The sequence below is a fragment of the Oncorhynchus mykiss genome, chromosome 27 (assembly GCF_057628025.1).
Source record: "Oncorhynchus mykiss isolate SJ-2025 chromosome 27, ASM5762802v1, whole genome shotgun sequence".
Lineage (NCBI taxonomy): Eukaryota > Metazoa > Chordata > Actinopteri > Salmoniformes > Salmonidae > Oncorhynchus > Oncorhynchus mykiss.
Genome location: NC_143048.1, coordinates 45,116,284 through 45,135,000, shown reverse-complemented (window position 1 = coordinate 45,135,000; position 18,717 = coordinate 45,116,284). Strand labels below are relative to the sequence as shown.

At 46.1% G+C, this 18,717-nt stretch overlaps 1 protein-coding gene across 5 annotated transcripts in view; it reads right to left on the bottom strand.

Moving 5' to 3' along the window:
- Positions 1–18,717, bottom strand: part of LOC110508084 (rho guanine nucleotide exchange factor TIAM1) — a 217,684-nt gene that overhangs the window by 76,201 nt on the left and 122,766 nt on the right. For 4 of the 5 annotated variants that reach the window (XM_090224100.1, XM_090224104.1, XM_090224101.1 and 1 more), the window contains 4 exons: positions 13,206–13,349; positions 12,950–13,027; positions 8,097–8,282; positions 5,875–5,979 (listed from right to left, as the gene is read on the bottom strand). In XM_090224100.1, the coding sequence (XP_090080226.1) occupies positions 5,875–5,979; positions 8,097–8,282; positions 12,950–13,027; positions 13,206–13,349 (513 nt within the window). The remainder of the gene's footprint in view (positions 1–5,874; positions 5,980–8,096; positions 8,283–12,949; positions 13,028–13,205; positions 13,350–18,717) is intronic. The other variant, XM_090224103.1, reaches the window with a different exon arrangement.

The window sequence follows — 18,717 nt, the reverse complement described above, 5'->3', positions numbered from 1 at the left end:
TTGCACAAAGGCGGAGGTAGCGGTCCTGCTGCTGGGTTGTTGCCCTCCTACGGCCTCCTCCACATCTCCTGATGTACTGGCCTGTCTCCTGGTAGCGCCTCCATACTCCATACGCTGACAGACACAGCAAACCTCCTTCTTCGCATTGATGTGCCATCCTGGATGAGCTGCACTACCTGAGCCACTTGTGTGTGTTGTAGACTCCGTCTCATGCTACCACTAGAGTGAAAGCACCGCCAGCATTCAAAAGTGACCAAAACATCAGCCAGGAAGCATAGGAACTGAGAAGCGGTCTGTGGTCCCCACCTGCAGAACCACTCCTTTATTGGGGGGTGTCTTGCTAATTGCCTATAATTTCCACCTGTTGTCTATTCCACTTGCACAACAGCATGTGCAATTTATTGTCAATCAGTGTTGCTTCGTAAGTGGACAGTTTGATTTCACAGAAGTGTGATTGACTTGGAGTTACATTGTGTAGTTTAAGTGTTCCCTTTATTTTTTTTGAGCAGTGTATAAACTGAAATGTTTGAAAACTTAACATTTACTTCATATCATGAGGCTCATCTTACTTTGCTTCAAAGGAGCCTAGGAAAAAATCCCACCACAAAAAAACGTGGAGGCAATTATTTTTATAAAGTCTTCCTCGCCTGTTCTATTTGTTTTCATATCAACTTTCTTCATTTGTCCAGAACCCAAAGGCACATCCTGGTCATGTTATCAACCCATCCTGGACATATTATCAACCCATCCTGGTCATATTATCAACCCATCCTGGTCATGTTATCAACCCATCCTGGTTGTATTATCAACCCATCCTGGTCATATTATCAACCCATCCTGGTCATGTTATCAACCCATCCTGGTTGTATTATCAACCCATCCTGGTCGTATTATCAACCCATCCTGGTTGTATTATCAACCCATCCTGGTTGTATTATCAACCCATCCTGGTCATTTTATCAACCCATCCTGGTCATACTATCAACCCATCCTGGTCATACTATCAACCCATCCTGGTCATATTATCAACCCATCCTGGTCATATTATCAACCCATCCTGGTCATATTATCAACCCATCCTAGTCATGTTATCAACGCATCCTAGTCATGTTATCAACCCATCCTGGTAATATTATCAACCAATCCTGGTCATACTATCAACCCATCCTAGTCATATTATCAACCCATCCTGGTTATACTAACAACCCATCCTGGTCATATTAACAACCCATCCTAGTCATATTATCAACCCATCCTAGTCATATTATCAACCCATCCTAGTCATATTATCAACCCATCCTAGTCATGTTATCAACCCATCCTAGTCATGTTATCAACCCATCCTGGTCCTATTATCAACCCATCCTGGTCATATTAACAACCCATCCTAGTCATATTATCAACCCATCCTGGTCATAATATCAACCCATCCTGGTCATATTAACAACCCATCCTAGTCATATTATCAACCCATCCTGGTAATATTATCAACCCATATTATCAACCCATCCTGGTCATAATATCAACTAATATTATCAACCCATCCTAGTCATATTATCAACCCATCCTGGTCGTATTATCAACCCATCCTAGTCGTGTTATCAACCCATCCTAGTCATATTAACAACCCATCCTGGTCCTATTATCAACCCATCCTAGTCGTGTTATCAACCCATCCTAGTCATATTAACAACCCATCCTGGTCCTATTATCAACCCATCCTAGTCATGTTATCAACCCATATTATCAACCCATCCTGGTCATGTTATCAACCCATCCTGGTCATATTAACAACCCATCCTAGTCATATTATCAACCCATCCTAGTCATATTATCAACCCATCCTGGTTATACTAACAACCCATCCTGGTCATATTAACAACCCATCCTAGTCATATTATCAACCCATCCTAGTCATATTATCAACCCATCCTAGTCATGTTATCAACCCATCCTAGTCATATTATCAACCCATCCTAGTCATATTATCAACCCATCCTAGTCATATTATCAACCCATCCTGGTTATACTAACAACCCATCCTGGTCATATTAACAACCCATCCTGGTCATATTAACAACCCATCCTAGTCATATTATCAACCCATCCTAGTCATATTAACAACCCATCCTGGTCATATTAACAACCCATCCTAGTCATATTATCAACCCAACCTAGTCATATTATCAACCCATCCTAGTCATATTAACAACCCATCCTAGTCATATTATCAACCCATCCTAGTCATGTTATCAACCCATCCTAGTCATGTTATCAACCCATCCTGGTCCTGTTATCAACCCATCCTGGTCATATTAACAACCCATCCTAGTCAAATTATCAACCCATCCTGGTCATAATATCAACCCATCCTGGTCATATTAACAACCCATCCTAGTCATATTATCAACCCATCCTGGTTATACTAACAACCCATCCTAGTCATATTATCAACCCATCCTAGTCATATTTTCAACCCATCCTAGTCATATTAACAACCCATCCTAGTCATATTATCAACCCATCCTAGTCATATTATCAACCCATCCTAGTCATATTAACAACCCATCCTAGTCATATTAACAACCCATCCTAGTCATATTATCAACCCATCCTAGTCATATTAACAACCCATCCTAGTCATATTAACAACCCATCCTAGTCATATTATCAACCCATCCTAGTCATATTATCAACCCATCCTAGTAATATTAACAACCCATCCTAGTCATATTATCAACCCATCCTGGTTATACTAACAACCCATCCTAGTCATATTATCAACCCATCCTAGTCATGTTATCAACCCATATTATCAACCCATCCTGGTCATGTTATCAACCAATCCTGGTCATATTAACAACCCATCCTAGTCATATTATCAACCCATCCTAGTCATATTATCAACCCATCCTGGTTATACTAACAACCCATCCTGGTCATATTAACAACCCATCCTAGTCATATTATCAACCCATCCTAGTCATATTATCAACCCATCCTAGTCATGTTATCAACCCATCCTAGTCATATTATCAACCCATCCTAGTCATATTATCAACCCATCCTAGTCATATTATCAACCCATCCTGGTTATACTAACAACCCATCCTGGTCATATTAACAACCCATCCTGGTCATATTAACAACCCATCCTAGTCATATTATCAACCCATCCTAGTCATATTAACAACCCATCCTGGTCATATTAACAACCCATCCTAGTCATATTATCAACCCAACCTAGTCATATTATCAACCCATCCTAGTCATATTAACAACCCATCCTAGTCATATTATCAACCCATCCTAGTCATGTTATCAACCCATCCTAGTCATGTTATCAACCCATCCTGGTCCTGTTATCAACCCATCCTGGTCATATTAACAACCCATCCTAGTCAAATTATCAACCCATCCTGGTCATAATATCAACCCATCCTGGTCATATTAACAACCCATCCTAGTCATATTATCAACCCATCCTGGTTATACTAACAACCCATCCTAGTCATATTATCAACCCATCCTAGTCATATTTTCAACCCATCCTAGTCATATTAACAACCCATCCTAGTCATATTAACAACCCATCCTAGTCATATTATCAACCCATCCTAGTCATATTATCAACCCATCCTAGTCATATTAACAACCCATCCTAGTCATATTAACAACCCATCCTAGTCATATTATCAACCCATCCTAGTCATATTAACAACCCATCCTAGTCATATTAACAACCCATCCTAGTCATATTATCAACCCATCCTAGTCATATTATCAACCCATCCTAGTAATATTAACAACCCATCCTAGTCATATTATCAACCCATCCTGGTTATACTAACAACCCATCCTAGTCATATTATCAACCCATCCTAGTCATATTATCAACCCATCCTAGTCATATTAACAACCCATCCTAGTCATATTAACAACCCATCCTAGTCATATTATCAACCCATCCTGGTTATACTAACAACCCATCCTAGTCATATTATCAACCCATCCTAGTCATATTATCAACCCATCCTGGTTATACTAACAACCCATCCTGGTCATATTATCAACCCATCCTAGTCATATTATCAACCCATCCTAGTCATATTAACAACCCATCCTGGTCATATTAACAACCCATCCTAGTCATATTATCAACCCATCCTAGTCATATTATCAACCCATCCTAGTCATATTATCAACCCATCCTAGTCATATTATCAACCCATCCTAGTCATATTAACAACCCATCCTGGTTGTTGCCTCATCATAGTCCCCCTACTTCTAAGTTTCTAATCTCTGTCACATACGGATCCGCTTGCATCAGGCACTCTGTTTAGAATGGTGTGTTCCCCAGGTGTTCTGTTTGGAATGGTGTGTTCCCCAGGTGTTCTGTTTAGAATGGTGTGTTCCCCAGGTGTTCTGTTTAGAATGGTGTTTTTCAGCTAATTGCATTTTTCCAAATGTTTGAAAACTACTTTTTATTGTCTGCTTCATTACAGGAGTTGCATGTAATGTTTAGATGAATTACAATAATCCAAAATGTGATTTACGTCATTCTGAGCACCGTGGATGGACACCCTACTGCAGGGTTCCCCAACTGCCGGGCGAGCAGGTGAATTTTCATTTCCAAGTTTATACCTCAAAAAATGACATAAAAGATTGTATAAAACACCAGCGAATCAGCTCCAAATGGTTTTAATTTTAAAAATCTGTTCCAAAGTATTCCCACGCATAATAAAGAGATTGTACACAAACGTAAGCCTGGTTTGAAATTATGTTTTAGTCCAATATTATATCGGTTTGGGCTTCTTGCAGTCAATTTGCAGTCTACAAATTATTCCTAATTATGTTCTGGTCCACTGACCATACGCGCAAGAAAACAATTGTCCAACGGCTGAATCTCGTTCATGATCCCTGTCCTGATGGGTTACAGTATGCACACCGTATGCACACCGTATGCACCCTGTATGAAGGCTCCCGAGTGGCACGGCGGTCTGAGGCTAAAGGCGTCAGTCACTACAGACCCTGGTTCGATTCCAGGCTGTATCACAGCGGTCTAAAGGCACTGCATCTCAGTGCTAGAGGCGTCACTACAGACCCTGGTTTGATTCCAGGCTGTATCACAGCGGTCTAAAGGCACTGCATCTCAGTGCTATAGGCGTCACTATAGACCCTTGTTCGATTCCAGGCCGTGATTGGGAGCCCCATAGGGCGGCGCACAATTGGCCCAGCGTCGTCCGGGTTAGGGGAGGGTTTGGCCGGGGTAGGATGTTATTGTAAATAAGAATTTGTTCTGAACTGACTTGCCTTGTTAAATAAAATGTTAAATAAATATAATATAAATATGGGTCTGGTACATTTCTCAAATGTCCAATAAATTAAAATGCTGCTGGTCACTTGCCCGGATCCACATTTTCCTCACGGAAAACCTTGTGTGTGTGTGTGTGTGTGTGTGTGTGTGTGTCAGTGTTGCTATCTCAGCGGGGTGCTAAAACTGTGACAGGAGATAATCTGTGAGGAAATCAGAAACGTACCAAGTCACTCACACACACACACACACACACACACACGTACCAAGTCACTCACACACACACACACACACACACACACACACACACACACACACACACACACACACACACACACACACAACCACACGTACCAAGTCACACACAACCACACGTACCAAGTCACACACACACACAACCACACGTACCAAGTCACAGACACACACACAACCACACGTACCAAGTCTCACACACACACACACACACACACACACACACACACACACACACACACACACACACACACACACACACACACACACACGTACCAAGTCACAGACACACACACAACCACACGTACCAAGTCACACACGTCCTCCTCCGGTTTAGGGATGTAGAACTGAACTTGGTTTTCGACGAGGAACTTGAGGCGGAGGTAATGTTTGGCAGGATCCAGCCGGTGGGCCTGTGGAGTTCAGTAAAGAAGACAGAAAGAGGATTGGCACAGGCAGATCTGGGATCAGAGTAGCAGATCTGGGATCAAATACTTTATCTGTGCGTGATTGATCTTGCTTGGCTTAATGGACCAATAGAATTGAAGAAAAAGGTAAAAAAAATGTATGATAAAAAAAAACACAAAGCTGGCTAGAGCCCCGCCCATCTGGCTAGATGGGCGCCCATCTGTCCCTATAGGAAGCTGGCTAGAGCCCCGCCCATCTGTCCCTATAGGCAGCTGGCTAGAGCCCCGCCCATCTGTCCCTATAGGCAGCTGGCTAGAGCCCCGCCCATCTGGCCCTATAGGTAACTGGCTGGAGCCCCGCCCATCTGGCCCTATAGGCAGCTGGCTAGAGCCCCGCCCATCTGTCCCTATAGGCAGCTGGCTAGAGCCCCGCCCATCTGGCCCTATAGGCAGCTGGCTAGAGCCCCGCCCATCTGGCCCTATAGGCAGCTGGCTAGAGCCCCGCCCATCTGGCTCTATAGGCAGCTGGCTAGAACCCCGCCCATCTGGCCCTATAGGCAGCTGGCTAGAGCCCCGCCCATCTGGCCCTATAGGCAGCTGGCTAGAGCCCCGCCCATCTGGCCCTATAGGCAGCTGGCTAGAGCCCCGCCCATCTGGCCCTATAGGCAGCTGGCTAGAGCCCCGCCCATTTGTGTAATGTCATCAGTCCTGTTCTGTCTGTCTGTCCTAGGGGCTAAGATGGGTGTGTGTGTGGGTGACTGGGCAGTAATGGGCTTGGTTCAGTCTTTAGGAGCCATCATCGGTCCTGGTCTGCTCTGGTCCAGAGTCTAGAGGATAAACTAACACATGAAAGTATTGTACAACGCTGGTATTCTGAAACTAAGGACAGGACGAGATGGAGGGACCACTTGGTGTGATGAGGTTGAACGGACAGGACGAGATGGAGGGACCACTTGGTGTGATGAGGTTGAACGGACAGGACGAGATGGAGGGACCACTTGGTGTGATGAGGTTGAACGGGGACCTTATTGTCTGACCGTGAGAAAGCTGCAGATGGAGATAGTTACCTGGCAGATGGTCTCCGGTGTAGGTTAGTTAAGTTGCTAGTTATCTTGCAGACGGTCTCCGGTGTAGGTTAGTTAAGTTTCTAGTTACCTTGCAGACGGTCTCCGGTGTAGGTTCATTAAGTTGCTAGTTACCTTGCAGACGGTCTCCGGTGTAGGTTAGTTAAGTTGGTAGTTACCTTGCAGATGGTCTCCGGTGTAGGTTAGTTAAGTTTCTAGTTACCTTGCAGATGGTCTCCGGTGTAGGTTAGTTAAGTTGCTAGTTATCTTGCAGACGGTCTCCGGTGTAGGTTAGTTAAGTTTCTAGTTACCTGGAAGACGGTCTCCGGTGTAGGTTAGTTAAGTTTCTAGTTACCTTGCAGATGGTCTCCGGTGTAGGTTAGTTAAGTTTCTAGTTACCTTGCAGATGGTCTCCGGTGTAGGTTAGTTAAGTTTCTAGTTACCTTGCAGATGGTCTCTGGTGTAGGTTAGTTAAGTTGCTAGTTACCTTGCAGATGGTCTCCGGTGTAGGTTAGTTAAGTTTCTAGTTACCTTGCAGATGGTCTCCGGTGTAGGTTAGTTACGTTGCTAGTTACCTTGCAGATGGTCTCCGGTGTAGGTTAGTTAAGTTTCTAGTTACCTTGCAGATGGTCTCCGGTGTAGGTTAGTTAAGTTTCTAGTTACCTTGCAGACGGTCTCCGGTGTAGGTTAATTAAGTTTCTAGTTACCTTGCAGATGGTCTCCGGTGTAGGTTAGTTAAGTTGCTAGTTATCTTGCAGACGGTCTCCGGTGTAGGTTAGTTAAGTTTCTAGTTACCTGGAAGACGGTCTCCGGTGTAGGTTAGTTAAGTTGGTAGTTACCTTGCAGATGGTCTCCGGTGTAGGTTAGTTAAGTTGCTAGTTACCTTGCAGATGGTCTCCGGTGTAGGTTAGTTAAGTTGTTAGTTACCTTGCAGATGGTCTCCGGTGTAGGTTAGTTAAGTTGCTAGTTACCTTGCAGATGGTCTCCGGTGTAGGTTAGTTAAGTTGATAGTTACCTGGCAGATGATCTCCGGTGTAGGTTAGTTGAGTTGCTAGTTACCTTGCAGATGGTCTCCAGAACGTCCAGAGCAGACTCTCCAGGCTGGATGATGGCGAGGACAGGCTGGTCGTTAGGGAGACACACCCAGGACGGGGTCAGGTGGTCAGGCACCCAGATATCACTGTCTGTCATGTGACTGTCTGAGTTGACCTGAGGAAGGCTCTTCACTGTCCCCTCATGACTCTTCTGGAGAGATACAAAGACATTGTTTCAAACTAACTTATAACTAACTATCTGCATAACTACTTGTACATGTGACTGACAGTGTGTGTGTGTGTGTATCATGCCTACTTACCACTATCTCCCTGGAAGTGTGTGTGTATCATGCCTACTTACCACTATCTCCCTGGAAGTGTGTGTGTATCATGCCTACTTACTACTCTCTCCCTGGAAGTGTGTGTGTGTGTGTGTGTGTATCATGCCTACTTACTACTCTCTCCCTGGAAGTGTGTGTGTGTGTGTATCATGCCTACTTACCACTATCTCCCTGGAAGTGTGTGTGTGTGTGTATCATGCCTACTTACTACTATCTCCCTGGAAGTGTGTGTGTGTGTGTATCATGCCTACTTACTACTCTCTCCCTGGAAGTGTGTGTGTATCATGCCTACTTACTACTATCTCCCTGGAAGTGTGTGTGTGTGTGTATCATGCCTACTTACTACTATCTCCCTGGAAGTGTGTGTGTGTGTGTATCATGCCTACTTACCACTATCTCCCTGGAAGTGTGTGTGTGTGTGTATCATGCCTACTTACCACTATCTCCCTGGAAGTGTGTGTGTATCATGCCTACTTACCACTATCTCCCTGGAAGTGTGTGTGTATCATGCCTACTTACCACTATCTCCCTGGAAGTGTGTGTGTGTGTGTATCATGCCTACTTACCACTATCTCCCTGGAAGTGTGTGTGTGTGTGTGTATCATGCCTACTTACTACTCTCTCCCTGGAAGTGTGTGTGTATCATGCCTACTTACTACTCTCTCCCTGGAAGTGTGTGTGTATCATGCCTACTTACTACTCTCTCCCTGGAAGTGTGTGTGTGTATGTATCATGCCTACTTACTACTCTCTCCCTGGAAGTGTGTGTGTGTATGTATCATGCCTACTTACTACTCTCTCCCTGGAAGTGTGTGTGTGTATGTATCATGCCTACTTACTACTCTCTCCCTGGAAGTGTGTATGTATCATGCCTACTTACTACTCTCTCCCTGGAAGTGTGTGTGTATCATGCCTACTTACCACTATCTCCCTGGAAGTGTGTGTGTATCATGCCTACTTACTACTCTCTCCCTGGAAGTGTGTGTGTGTATGTATCATGCCTACTTACTACTCTCTCCCTGGAAGTGTGTGTGTATCATGCCTACTTACTACTCTCTCCCTGGAAGTGTGTGTGTGTATGTATCATGCCTACTTACTACTCTCTCCCTGGAAGTGTGTGTGTGTGTGTATCATGCCTACTTACCACTATCTCCCTGGAAGTGTGTATGTATCATGCCTACTTACTACTCTCTCCCTGGAAGTGTGTGTGTGTGTGTGTATCATGCCTACTTACTACTCTCTCCCTGAAAGTGTGTGTGTGTGTGTGTATCATGCCTACTTACCACTATCTCCCTGGAAGTGTGTGTGTGTGTGTATCATGCCTACTTAACTCTATCTCCCTGGAAGTGTGTGTGTGTGTGTGTATCATGCCTACTTACTACTCTCTCCCTGGAAGTGTGTGTGTATCATGCCTACTTACCACTATCTCCCTGGAAGTGTGTGTGTGTGTGTGTGTATCATGCCTACTTACCACTATCTCCCTGGAAGTGTGTGTGTGTGTGTATCATGCCTACTTACCACTATCTCCCTGGAAGTTTGTGTGTATCATGCCTACTTACCACTATCTCCCTGGAAGTGTGTGTGTGTGTGTATCATGCCTACTTACCACTATCACCCTGGAAGTGTGTGTGTGTGTGTATCATGCCTACTTACTACTCTCTCCCTGGAAGTGTGTGTGTATCATGCCTACTTACTACTCTCTCCCTGGAAGTGTGTATGTATCATGCCTACTTACTACTCTATTACTACTCTCTCCCTGGAAGTGTGTATGTATCATGCCTACTTACTACTCTCTCCCTGGAAGTGTGTATGTATCATGCCTACTTACTACTCTATTACTACTCTCTCCCTGGAAGTGTGTATGTATCATGCCTACTTACTACTCTCTCCCTGGAAGTGTGTGTGTATCATGCCTACTTACTACTCTCTCCCTGGAAGTGTGTGTGTGTGTGTGTGTGTGTGTATCATGCCTACTTACTACTCTCTCCCTGGATGTGTGTGTGTATCATGCCTACTTACCACTACCTCCCTGGAAGTGTGTGTGTATCATGCCTACTTACTACTCTCTCCCTGGAAGTGTGTGTGTGTGTATGTATCATGCCTACTTACTACTCTCTCCCTGGAAGTGTGTGTGTATCATGCCTACTTACTACTCTCTCCCTGGAAGTGTGTGTGTGTATGTATCATGCCTACTTACTACTCTCTCCCTGGAAGTGTGTGTGTGTGTGTGTATCATGCCTACTTACTACTCTCTCCCTGGAAGTGTGTATGTATCATGCCTACTTACTACTCTCTCCCTGGAAGTGTGTGTGTGTGTGTATCATGCCTACTTACTACTCTCTCCCTGGAAGTGTGTGTGTATCATGCCTACTTACTACTCTCTCCCTGGAAGTGTGTGTGTGTGTGTATCATGCCTACTTACCACTATCTCCTTGGAAGTGTGTGTGTGTGTGAATCATGCCTACTTACCACTATCTCCCTGGAAGTGTGTGTGTATCATGCCTACTTACTACTCTCTCCCTGGAAGTGTGTGTGTGTGTGTGTATCATGCCTACTTACTACTCTCTCCCTGGAAGTGTGTGTGTGTGTGTATCATGCCTACTTACCACTATCTCCCTGGAAGTGTGTGTGTGTGTGTATCATGCCTACTTACTACTATCTCCCTGGAAGTGTGTGTGTGTGTGTATCATGCCTACTTACTACTCTCTCCCTGGAAGTGTGTGTGTATCATGCCTACTTACCACTATCTCCCTGGAAGTGTGTGTGTGTGTGTGTATCATGCCTACTTACTACTATCTCCTGGAAGTGTGTGTGTGTGTGTATCATGCCTACTTACCACTATCTCCCTGGAAGTGTGTGTGTGTGTGTATCATGCCTACTTACCACTATCTCCCTGGAAGTGTGTGTGTATCATGCCTACTTACCACTATCTCCCTGGAAGTGTGTGTGTGTGTGTATCATGCCTACTTACCACTATCTCCCTGGAAGTGTGTGTGTGTGTGTGTGTGTATCATGCCTACTTACTACTCTCTCCCTGGAAGTGTGTGTGTATCATGCCTACTTACTACTATCTCCCTGGAAGTGTGTGTGTGTATGTATCATGCCTACTTACTACTCTCTCCCTGGAAGTGTGTGTGTGTATGTATCATGCCTACTTACTACTCTCTCCCTGGAAGTGTGTGTGTGTGTATCATGCCTACTTACTACTCTCTCCCTGGAAGTGTGTATGTATCATGTCTACTTACTACTCTCTCCCTGGAAGTGTGTGTGTGTGTGTATCATGCCTACTTACTACTCTCTCCCTGGAAGTGTGTGTGTATCATGCCTACTTACCACTATCTCCCTGGAAGTGTGTGTGTGTGTGTGTATCATGCCTACTTACTACTCTCTCCCTGGATGTGTGTGTGTATCATGCCTACTTACCACTATCTCCCTGGAAGTGTGTGTGTGTATGTGTGTATCATGCCTACTTACTACTATCTCCCTGGAAGTGTGTGTGTGTGTGTATCATGCCTACTTACCACTATCTCCCTGGAAGTGTGTGTGTGTGTGTATCATGCCTACTTACCACTATCTCCCTGGAAGTGTGTGTGTATCATGCCTACTTACTACTCTCTCCCTGGAAGTGTGTGTGTGTGTGTGTATCATGCCTACTTACCACTATCTCCCTGGAAGTGTGTGTGTGTGTGTGTGTGTGTGTATCATGCCTACTTACTACTCTCTCCCTGGAAGTGTGTGTGTGTGTGTATCATGCCTACTTACTACTCTCTCCCTGGAAGTGTGTGTGTGTGTGTATCATGCCTACTTACTACTCTCTCCCTGGAAGTGTGTGTGTGTGTGTGTATCATGCCTACTTACCACTATCTCCCTGGAAGTGTGTGTGTGTGTGTATCATGCCTACTTACTAATCTCTCCCTGGAAGTGTGTGTGTGTGTGTATCATGCCTACTTACTACTCTCTCCCTGGAAGTGTGTGTGTGTGTGTATCATGCCTACTTACTACTCTCTCCCTGGAAGTGTGTGTGTGTGTGTGTATCATGCCTACTTACCACTATCTCCCTGGAAGTGTGTGTGTGTGTGTGTATCATGCCTACTTACTACTCTCTCCCTGGAAGTGTGTGTGTGTGTGTGTATCATGCCTACTTACTACTCTCTCCCTGGAAGTGTGTGTGTGTGTGTATCATGCCTACTTACTACTCTCTCCCTGGAAGTGTGTGTGTGTGTGTGTGTGTATCATGCCTACTTACTACTCTCTCCCTGGAAGTGTGTGTGTGTGTGTATCATGCCTACTTACCACTATCTCCCTGGAAGTGTGTGTGTGTGTGTATCATGCCTACTTACCACTATCTCCCTGGAAGTGTGTGTGTGTGTGTGTGTATCATGCCTACTTACTACTCTCTCCCTGGAAGTGTGTGTGTGTGTGTATCATGCCTACTTACTACTCTCTCCCTGGAAGTGTGTGTGTGTGTGTATCATGCCTACTTACCACTCTCTCCCTGGAAGTGAGTGTGTGTATGTGTGTGTATCATGCCTACTTACCCCTCTCTCCCTGGCAGTGTCCACATCATAGATCCCGTCCAGAGGCTTTTTCACTGGCTCCTCCCCATCAGCAAACACCTGAGGTAGAAACAGCAAGTCAATATAGAACCGCAAAAAATGGCTGAGCAAATAAGTTGTATGTAATGATATAAGTGCCAGTTCTAGCGTAATGTTCCAGATCTCTGTGCAGTTTCATTTCTATAGAACTGCTATAGGTCAAACAGCCCTAATGTGGACAAATGTTAAAAACATGTACCTGGTTGATGGTGGGGTGAGTCTTCTTCTTGGAAGTAGTGTCCAGGCCCCACAGAGAGGAGAACCTGCTCTTACGTTTGGACGAGGAGGAACGAGACATGGCCTGGGTACGTCTCCTCACCCCGCTCTCTGTACGAGCTGCCACCTAGAGGGAGTAGGGGACAGAGAGAGACCGAGACAGAGAGAGACCGAGACCGAAACAGAGAGAGACCGAGACAGAGAAAGACCGAGACAGGGAGAGAGGCAGAGAGACAGGGAGAGAGGCAGAGAGACCGAGACAGGGAGAGAGAGAGACCGAGACAGGGAGAGAGAGAGACCGAGACGGGGAGAGAGCGAGACCGAGACAGGGAGAGAGAGAGACCGAGACGGGGAGAGAGAGAGACCGAGACGGGGAGAGAGCGAGACCGAGACGGGGAGAGAGAGAGACCGAGACGGGGAGAGAGAGAGACCGAGACGGGGAGAGAGAGAGACCGAGACGGGGAGAGAGAGAGACCGAGACGGGGAGAGAGCGAGACCGAGACGGGGAGAGAGAGAGTCCGAGACGGGGAGAGAGAGAGACCGAGACGGGGAGAGAGAGAGACCGAGACGGGGAGAGAGAGAGACCGAGACAGGGAGAGAGAGAGACCGAGACAGGGAGAGAGAGAGACCGAGACAGGGAGAGAGAGAGAGACCGAGACAGGGAGAGAGAGAGACCGAGACAGGGAGAGAGAGAGACCGAGACAGGGAGAGACCGAGACGGAGAGAGACCGAGACCGAGACAGAGAGAGACCGAGACAGAGAAAGACCGAGACAGGGAGAGAGGCAGAGAGACAGGGAGAGAGGCAGAGAGACCGAGACAGGGAGAGAGAGAGACCGAGACGGGGAGAGAGAGAGACCGAGACAGGGAGAGAGAGAGACCGAGACAGGGAGAGAGAGAGACCGAGACAGGGAGAGAGAGAGACCGAGACAGGGAGAGAGAGAGACCGAGACAGGGAGAGAGAGACCGAGAAAGGGAGAGAGAGACCGAGACAGGGAAAGACCGAGACGGGGAGAGAGAGAGACCGAGACGGGGAGAGAGAGAGACCGAGACGGGGAGAGAGCGAGACCGAGACGGGGAGAGAGCGAGACCGAGACGGGGAGAGAGAGAGACCGAGACGGGGAGAGAGAGAGACCGAGACGGGGAGAGAGAGAGACCGAGACAGGGAGAGAGAGAGACCGAGACAGGGAGAGAGAGAGACCGAGACAGGGAGAGAGAGAGACCGAGACAGGGAGAGAGAGAGACCGAGACAGGGAGAGAGAGAGACCGAGACAGGGAGAGAGAGAGACCGAGACAGGGAGAGAGAGAGACCGAGACAGGGAGAGAGAGAGAGAACGAGACAGGGAGAGAGAGAACGAGACAGGGAGAGAGAGAGACCGAGACAGGGAGAGAGAGAGACCGAGACAGGGAGAGAGAGAGACCGAGAGAGGGAGAGAGAGACCGAGACAGGGAGAGAGAGAGAGAGAGAGAGAGAGAGAGAGAGAGAAACAGACAGAAGCAGAATCATTATAGGAGTCTGACACACAGAACAACACACCCACACAACCTGACACAGCTGGTTAGGTCAAACCACGGAGGGGTTATACTGTTTAGGTCAGAGGTCATGAATTATAAAACACAGAGGTAGTTATACTGTAGAGGTCAGAGGTCATGAATGATAAACACATTCTCAGCACTTTGTCTTCTCTTCTCATATTTCAACGGTCTCTTAATATAATATATCTTAAAAATAAGAGCTTGAAGTGGGATTACAAAAGACGTACAACGCTCTCTGTCCACATGAAGGGTACTCTAACTTAACCTGCATCATTCTGTCCACATGAAGGGTACTCTAACTTAACCTGCATCATTCTGTCCACATGAAGGGTACTCTAACTTAACCTGCATCATTCTGTCCACATGAAGGGTACTCTAACTTAACCTGCATCATTCTGTCCACATGAAGGGTACTCTAACTTAACCTGCATCATTCTGTCCACATGAAGGGTACTCTAACTTAACCTGCATCATTCTGTCCACATGAAGGGTACTCTAACTTAACCTGCATCATTCTGTCCACATGAAGGGTACTCTAACTTAACCTGCATCATTCTGTCCACATGAAGGGTACTCTAACTTAACCTGCATCATTCTGTCCACATGAAGGGTACTCTAACTTAACCTGCATCATTCTGTCCACATGAAGGGTACTCTAACTTAACCTGCATCATTCTGTCCACATGAAGGGTACTCTAACTTAACCTGCATCATTCTGTCCACATGAAGGGTACTCTAACTTAACCTGCATCATTCTGTCCACATGAAGGGTACTCTAACTTAACCTGCATCATTCTGTCCACATGAAGGGTACTCTAACTTAACCTGCATCATTCTGTCCACATGAAGGGTACTCTAACTTAACCTGCATCATTCTGTCCACATGAAGGGTACTCTAACTTAACCTGCATCATTCTGTCCACATGAAGGGTACTCTAACTTAACCTGCATCATTCTGTCCACATGAAGGGTACTCTAACTTAACCTGCATCATTCTGTCCACATGAAGGGTACTCTAACTTAACCTGCATCATTCTGTCCACATGAAGGGTACTCTAACTTAACCTGCATCATTCTGTCCACATGAAGGGTACTCTAACTTAACCTGCATCATTCTGTCCACATGAAGGGTACTCTAACTTAACCTGCATATCATCATTCTGTCCACATGAAGGGTACTCTAACTTAACCTGCATCATTCTGTCCACATGAAGGGTACTCTAACTTAACCTGCATCATTCTGTCCACATGAAGGGTACTCTAACTTAACCTGCATCATTCTGTCCACATGAAGGGTACTCTAACTTAACCTGCATCATTCTGTCCACATGAAGGGTACTCTAACTTAACCTGCATCATTCTGTCCACATGAAGGGTACTCTAACTTAACCTGCATCATTCTGTCCACATGAAGGGTACTCTAACTTAACCTGCATCATTCTGTCCACATGAAGGGTACTCTAACTTAACCTGCATCATTCTGTCCACATGAAGGGTACTCTAACTTAACCTGCATCATTCTGTCCACATGAAGGGTACTCTAACTTAACCTGCATCATTCTGTCCACATGAAGGGTACTCTAACTTAACCTGCATCATTCTGTCCACATGAAGGGTACTCTAACTTAACCTGCATCATTCTGTCCACATGAAGGGTACTCTAACTTAACCTGCATCATTCTGTCCACATGAAGGGTACTCTAACTTAACCTGCATCATTCTGTCCACATGAAGGGTACTCTAACTTAACCTGCATCATTCTGTCCACATGAAGGGTACTCTAACTTAACCTGCATCATTCTGTCCACATGAAGGGTACTCTAACTTAACCTGCATCATTCTGTCCACATGAAGGGTACTCTAACTTAACCTGCATCATTCTGTCCACATGAAGGGTACTCTAACTTAACCTGCATCATTCTGTCCACATGAAGGGTACTCTAACTTAACCTGCATCTCATCATTCTGTCCACATGAAGGGTACTCTAACTTAACCTGCATCATTCTGTCCACATGAAGGGTACTCTAACTTAACCTGCATCATTCTGTCCACATGAAGGGTACTCTAACTTAACCTGCATCATTCTGTCCACATGAAGGGTACTCTAACTTAACCTGCATCATTCTGTCCACATGAAGGGTACTCTAACTTAACCTGCATCTCATCATTCTGTCCACATGAAGGGTACTCTAACTTAACCTGCATCATTCTGTCCACATGAAGGGTACTCTAACTTAACCTGCATCATTCTGTCCACATGAAGGGTACTCTAACTTAACCTGCATCATTCTGTCCACATGAAGGGTACTCTAACTTAACCTGCATCATTCTGTCCACATGAAGGGTACTCTAACTTAACCTGCATCATTCTGTCCACATGAAGGGTACTCTAACTTAACCTGCATCATTCTGTCCACATGAAGGGTACTCTAACTTAACCTGCATATCATCATTCTGTCCACATGAAGGGTACTCTAACTTAACCTGCATCATTCTGTCCACATGAAGGGTACTCTAACTTAACCTGCATCATTCTGTCCACATGAAGGGTACTCTAACTTAACCTGCATCATTCTGTCCACATGAAGGGTACTCTAACTTAACCTGCATCATTCTGTCCACATGAAGGGTACTCTAACTTAACCTGCATCATTCTGTCCACATGAAGGGTACTCTAACTTAACCTGCATCATTCTGTCCACATGAAGGGTACTCTAACTTAACCTGCATCATTCTGTCCACATGAAGGGTACTCTAACTTAACCTGCATCATTCTGTCCACATGAAGGGTACTCTAACTTAACCTGCATCATTCTGTCCACATGAAGGGTACTCTAACTTAACCTGCATCATTCTGTCCACATGAAGGGTACTCTAACTTAACCTGCATCATTCTGTCCACATGAAGGGTACTCTAACTTAACCTGCATATCATCATTCTGTCCACATGAAGGGTACTCTAACTTAACCTGCATATCATCATTCTGTCCACATGAAGGGTACTCTAACTTAACCTGCATATCATCATTCTGTCAGATGCTTTTATGAGAGAGTGCTGATGATGTTATAGGGGGTAGAGAGAGAGTGCGAGAGAGAGAGAGAGCGCACGAGAGAGAGAGAGCGCGAGAGAGAGAGCGCACGAGAGAGAGAGAGCGCGCGAGAGAGAGAGCGCGAGAGAGAGAGCGCGCGAGAGAGAGCGCACGAGAGAGAGAGCGAGCCAGAGAGAGCGCCAGAGAGAGAGAGAGCGCCAGAGAGAGAGAGAGCACCAGAGAGAGAGAGAGCGCCAGAGAGAGAGAGCGCCAGAGAGAGAGAGCGCCAGAGAGAGAGAGCGCCAGAGAGAGAGAGCGCCAGAGAGAGAGAGAGCCAGAGAGAGAGAGCGCCAGAGAGAGAGAGCACCAGAGAGAGAGAGCACCAGAGAGAGAGAGTGCCAGAGACAGAGAGCACCAGAGAGAGAGAGCGCCAGAGACAGAGAGCGCCAGAGAGAGAGCCAGAGAGAGAGAGCCAGAGAGAGAGAGCCAGAGAGAGAGAGCCAGAGAGAGAGAGCCAGAGAGAGAGAGCCAGAGAGAGAGAGCCAGAGAGAGAGAGCCAGAGAGAGAGTGCCAGAAAGAGCCAGAGAGAGAGCGCCAAGAGAGAGAGAGCGCCAGAGAGAGAGAGTGCCAGAGAGAGAGAGCGCCAGAGAGAGAGAGCGCCAGAAAGAGCCAGAGAGAGAGCTCGTGAGAGAGCCAGAGAGAGCCAGAGAGAGAGAGCCAGAGAGAGAGAGCCAGAGAGAGAGAGCCAGAGAGAGAGAGCCAGAGAGAGAGCCAGAGAGAGAGTGCCAGAAAGAGCCAGAGAGAGAGCACCAGAGAGAGAGAGCACCAGAGAGAGAGAGCACCAGAGAGAGAGAGAGCCAGAGAGAGCGCCAGAAAGAGCCAGAGAGAGGTCTAGTGAGAGAGCCAGAGAGAGAGCTAGTGAGAGAGCCAG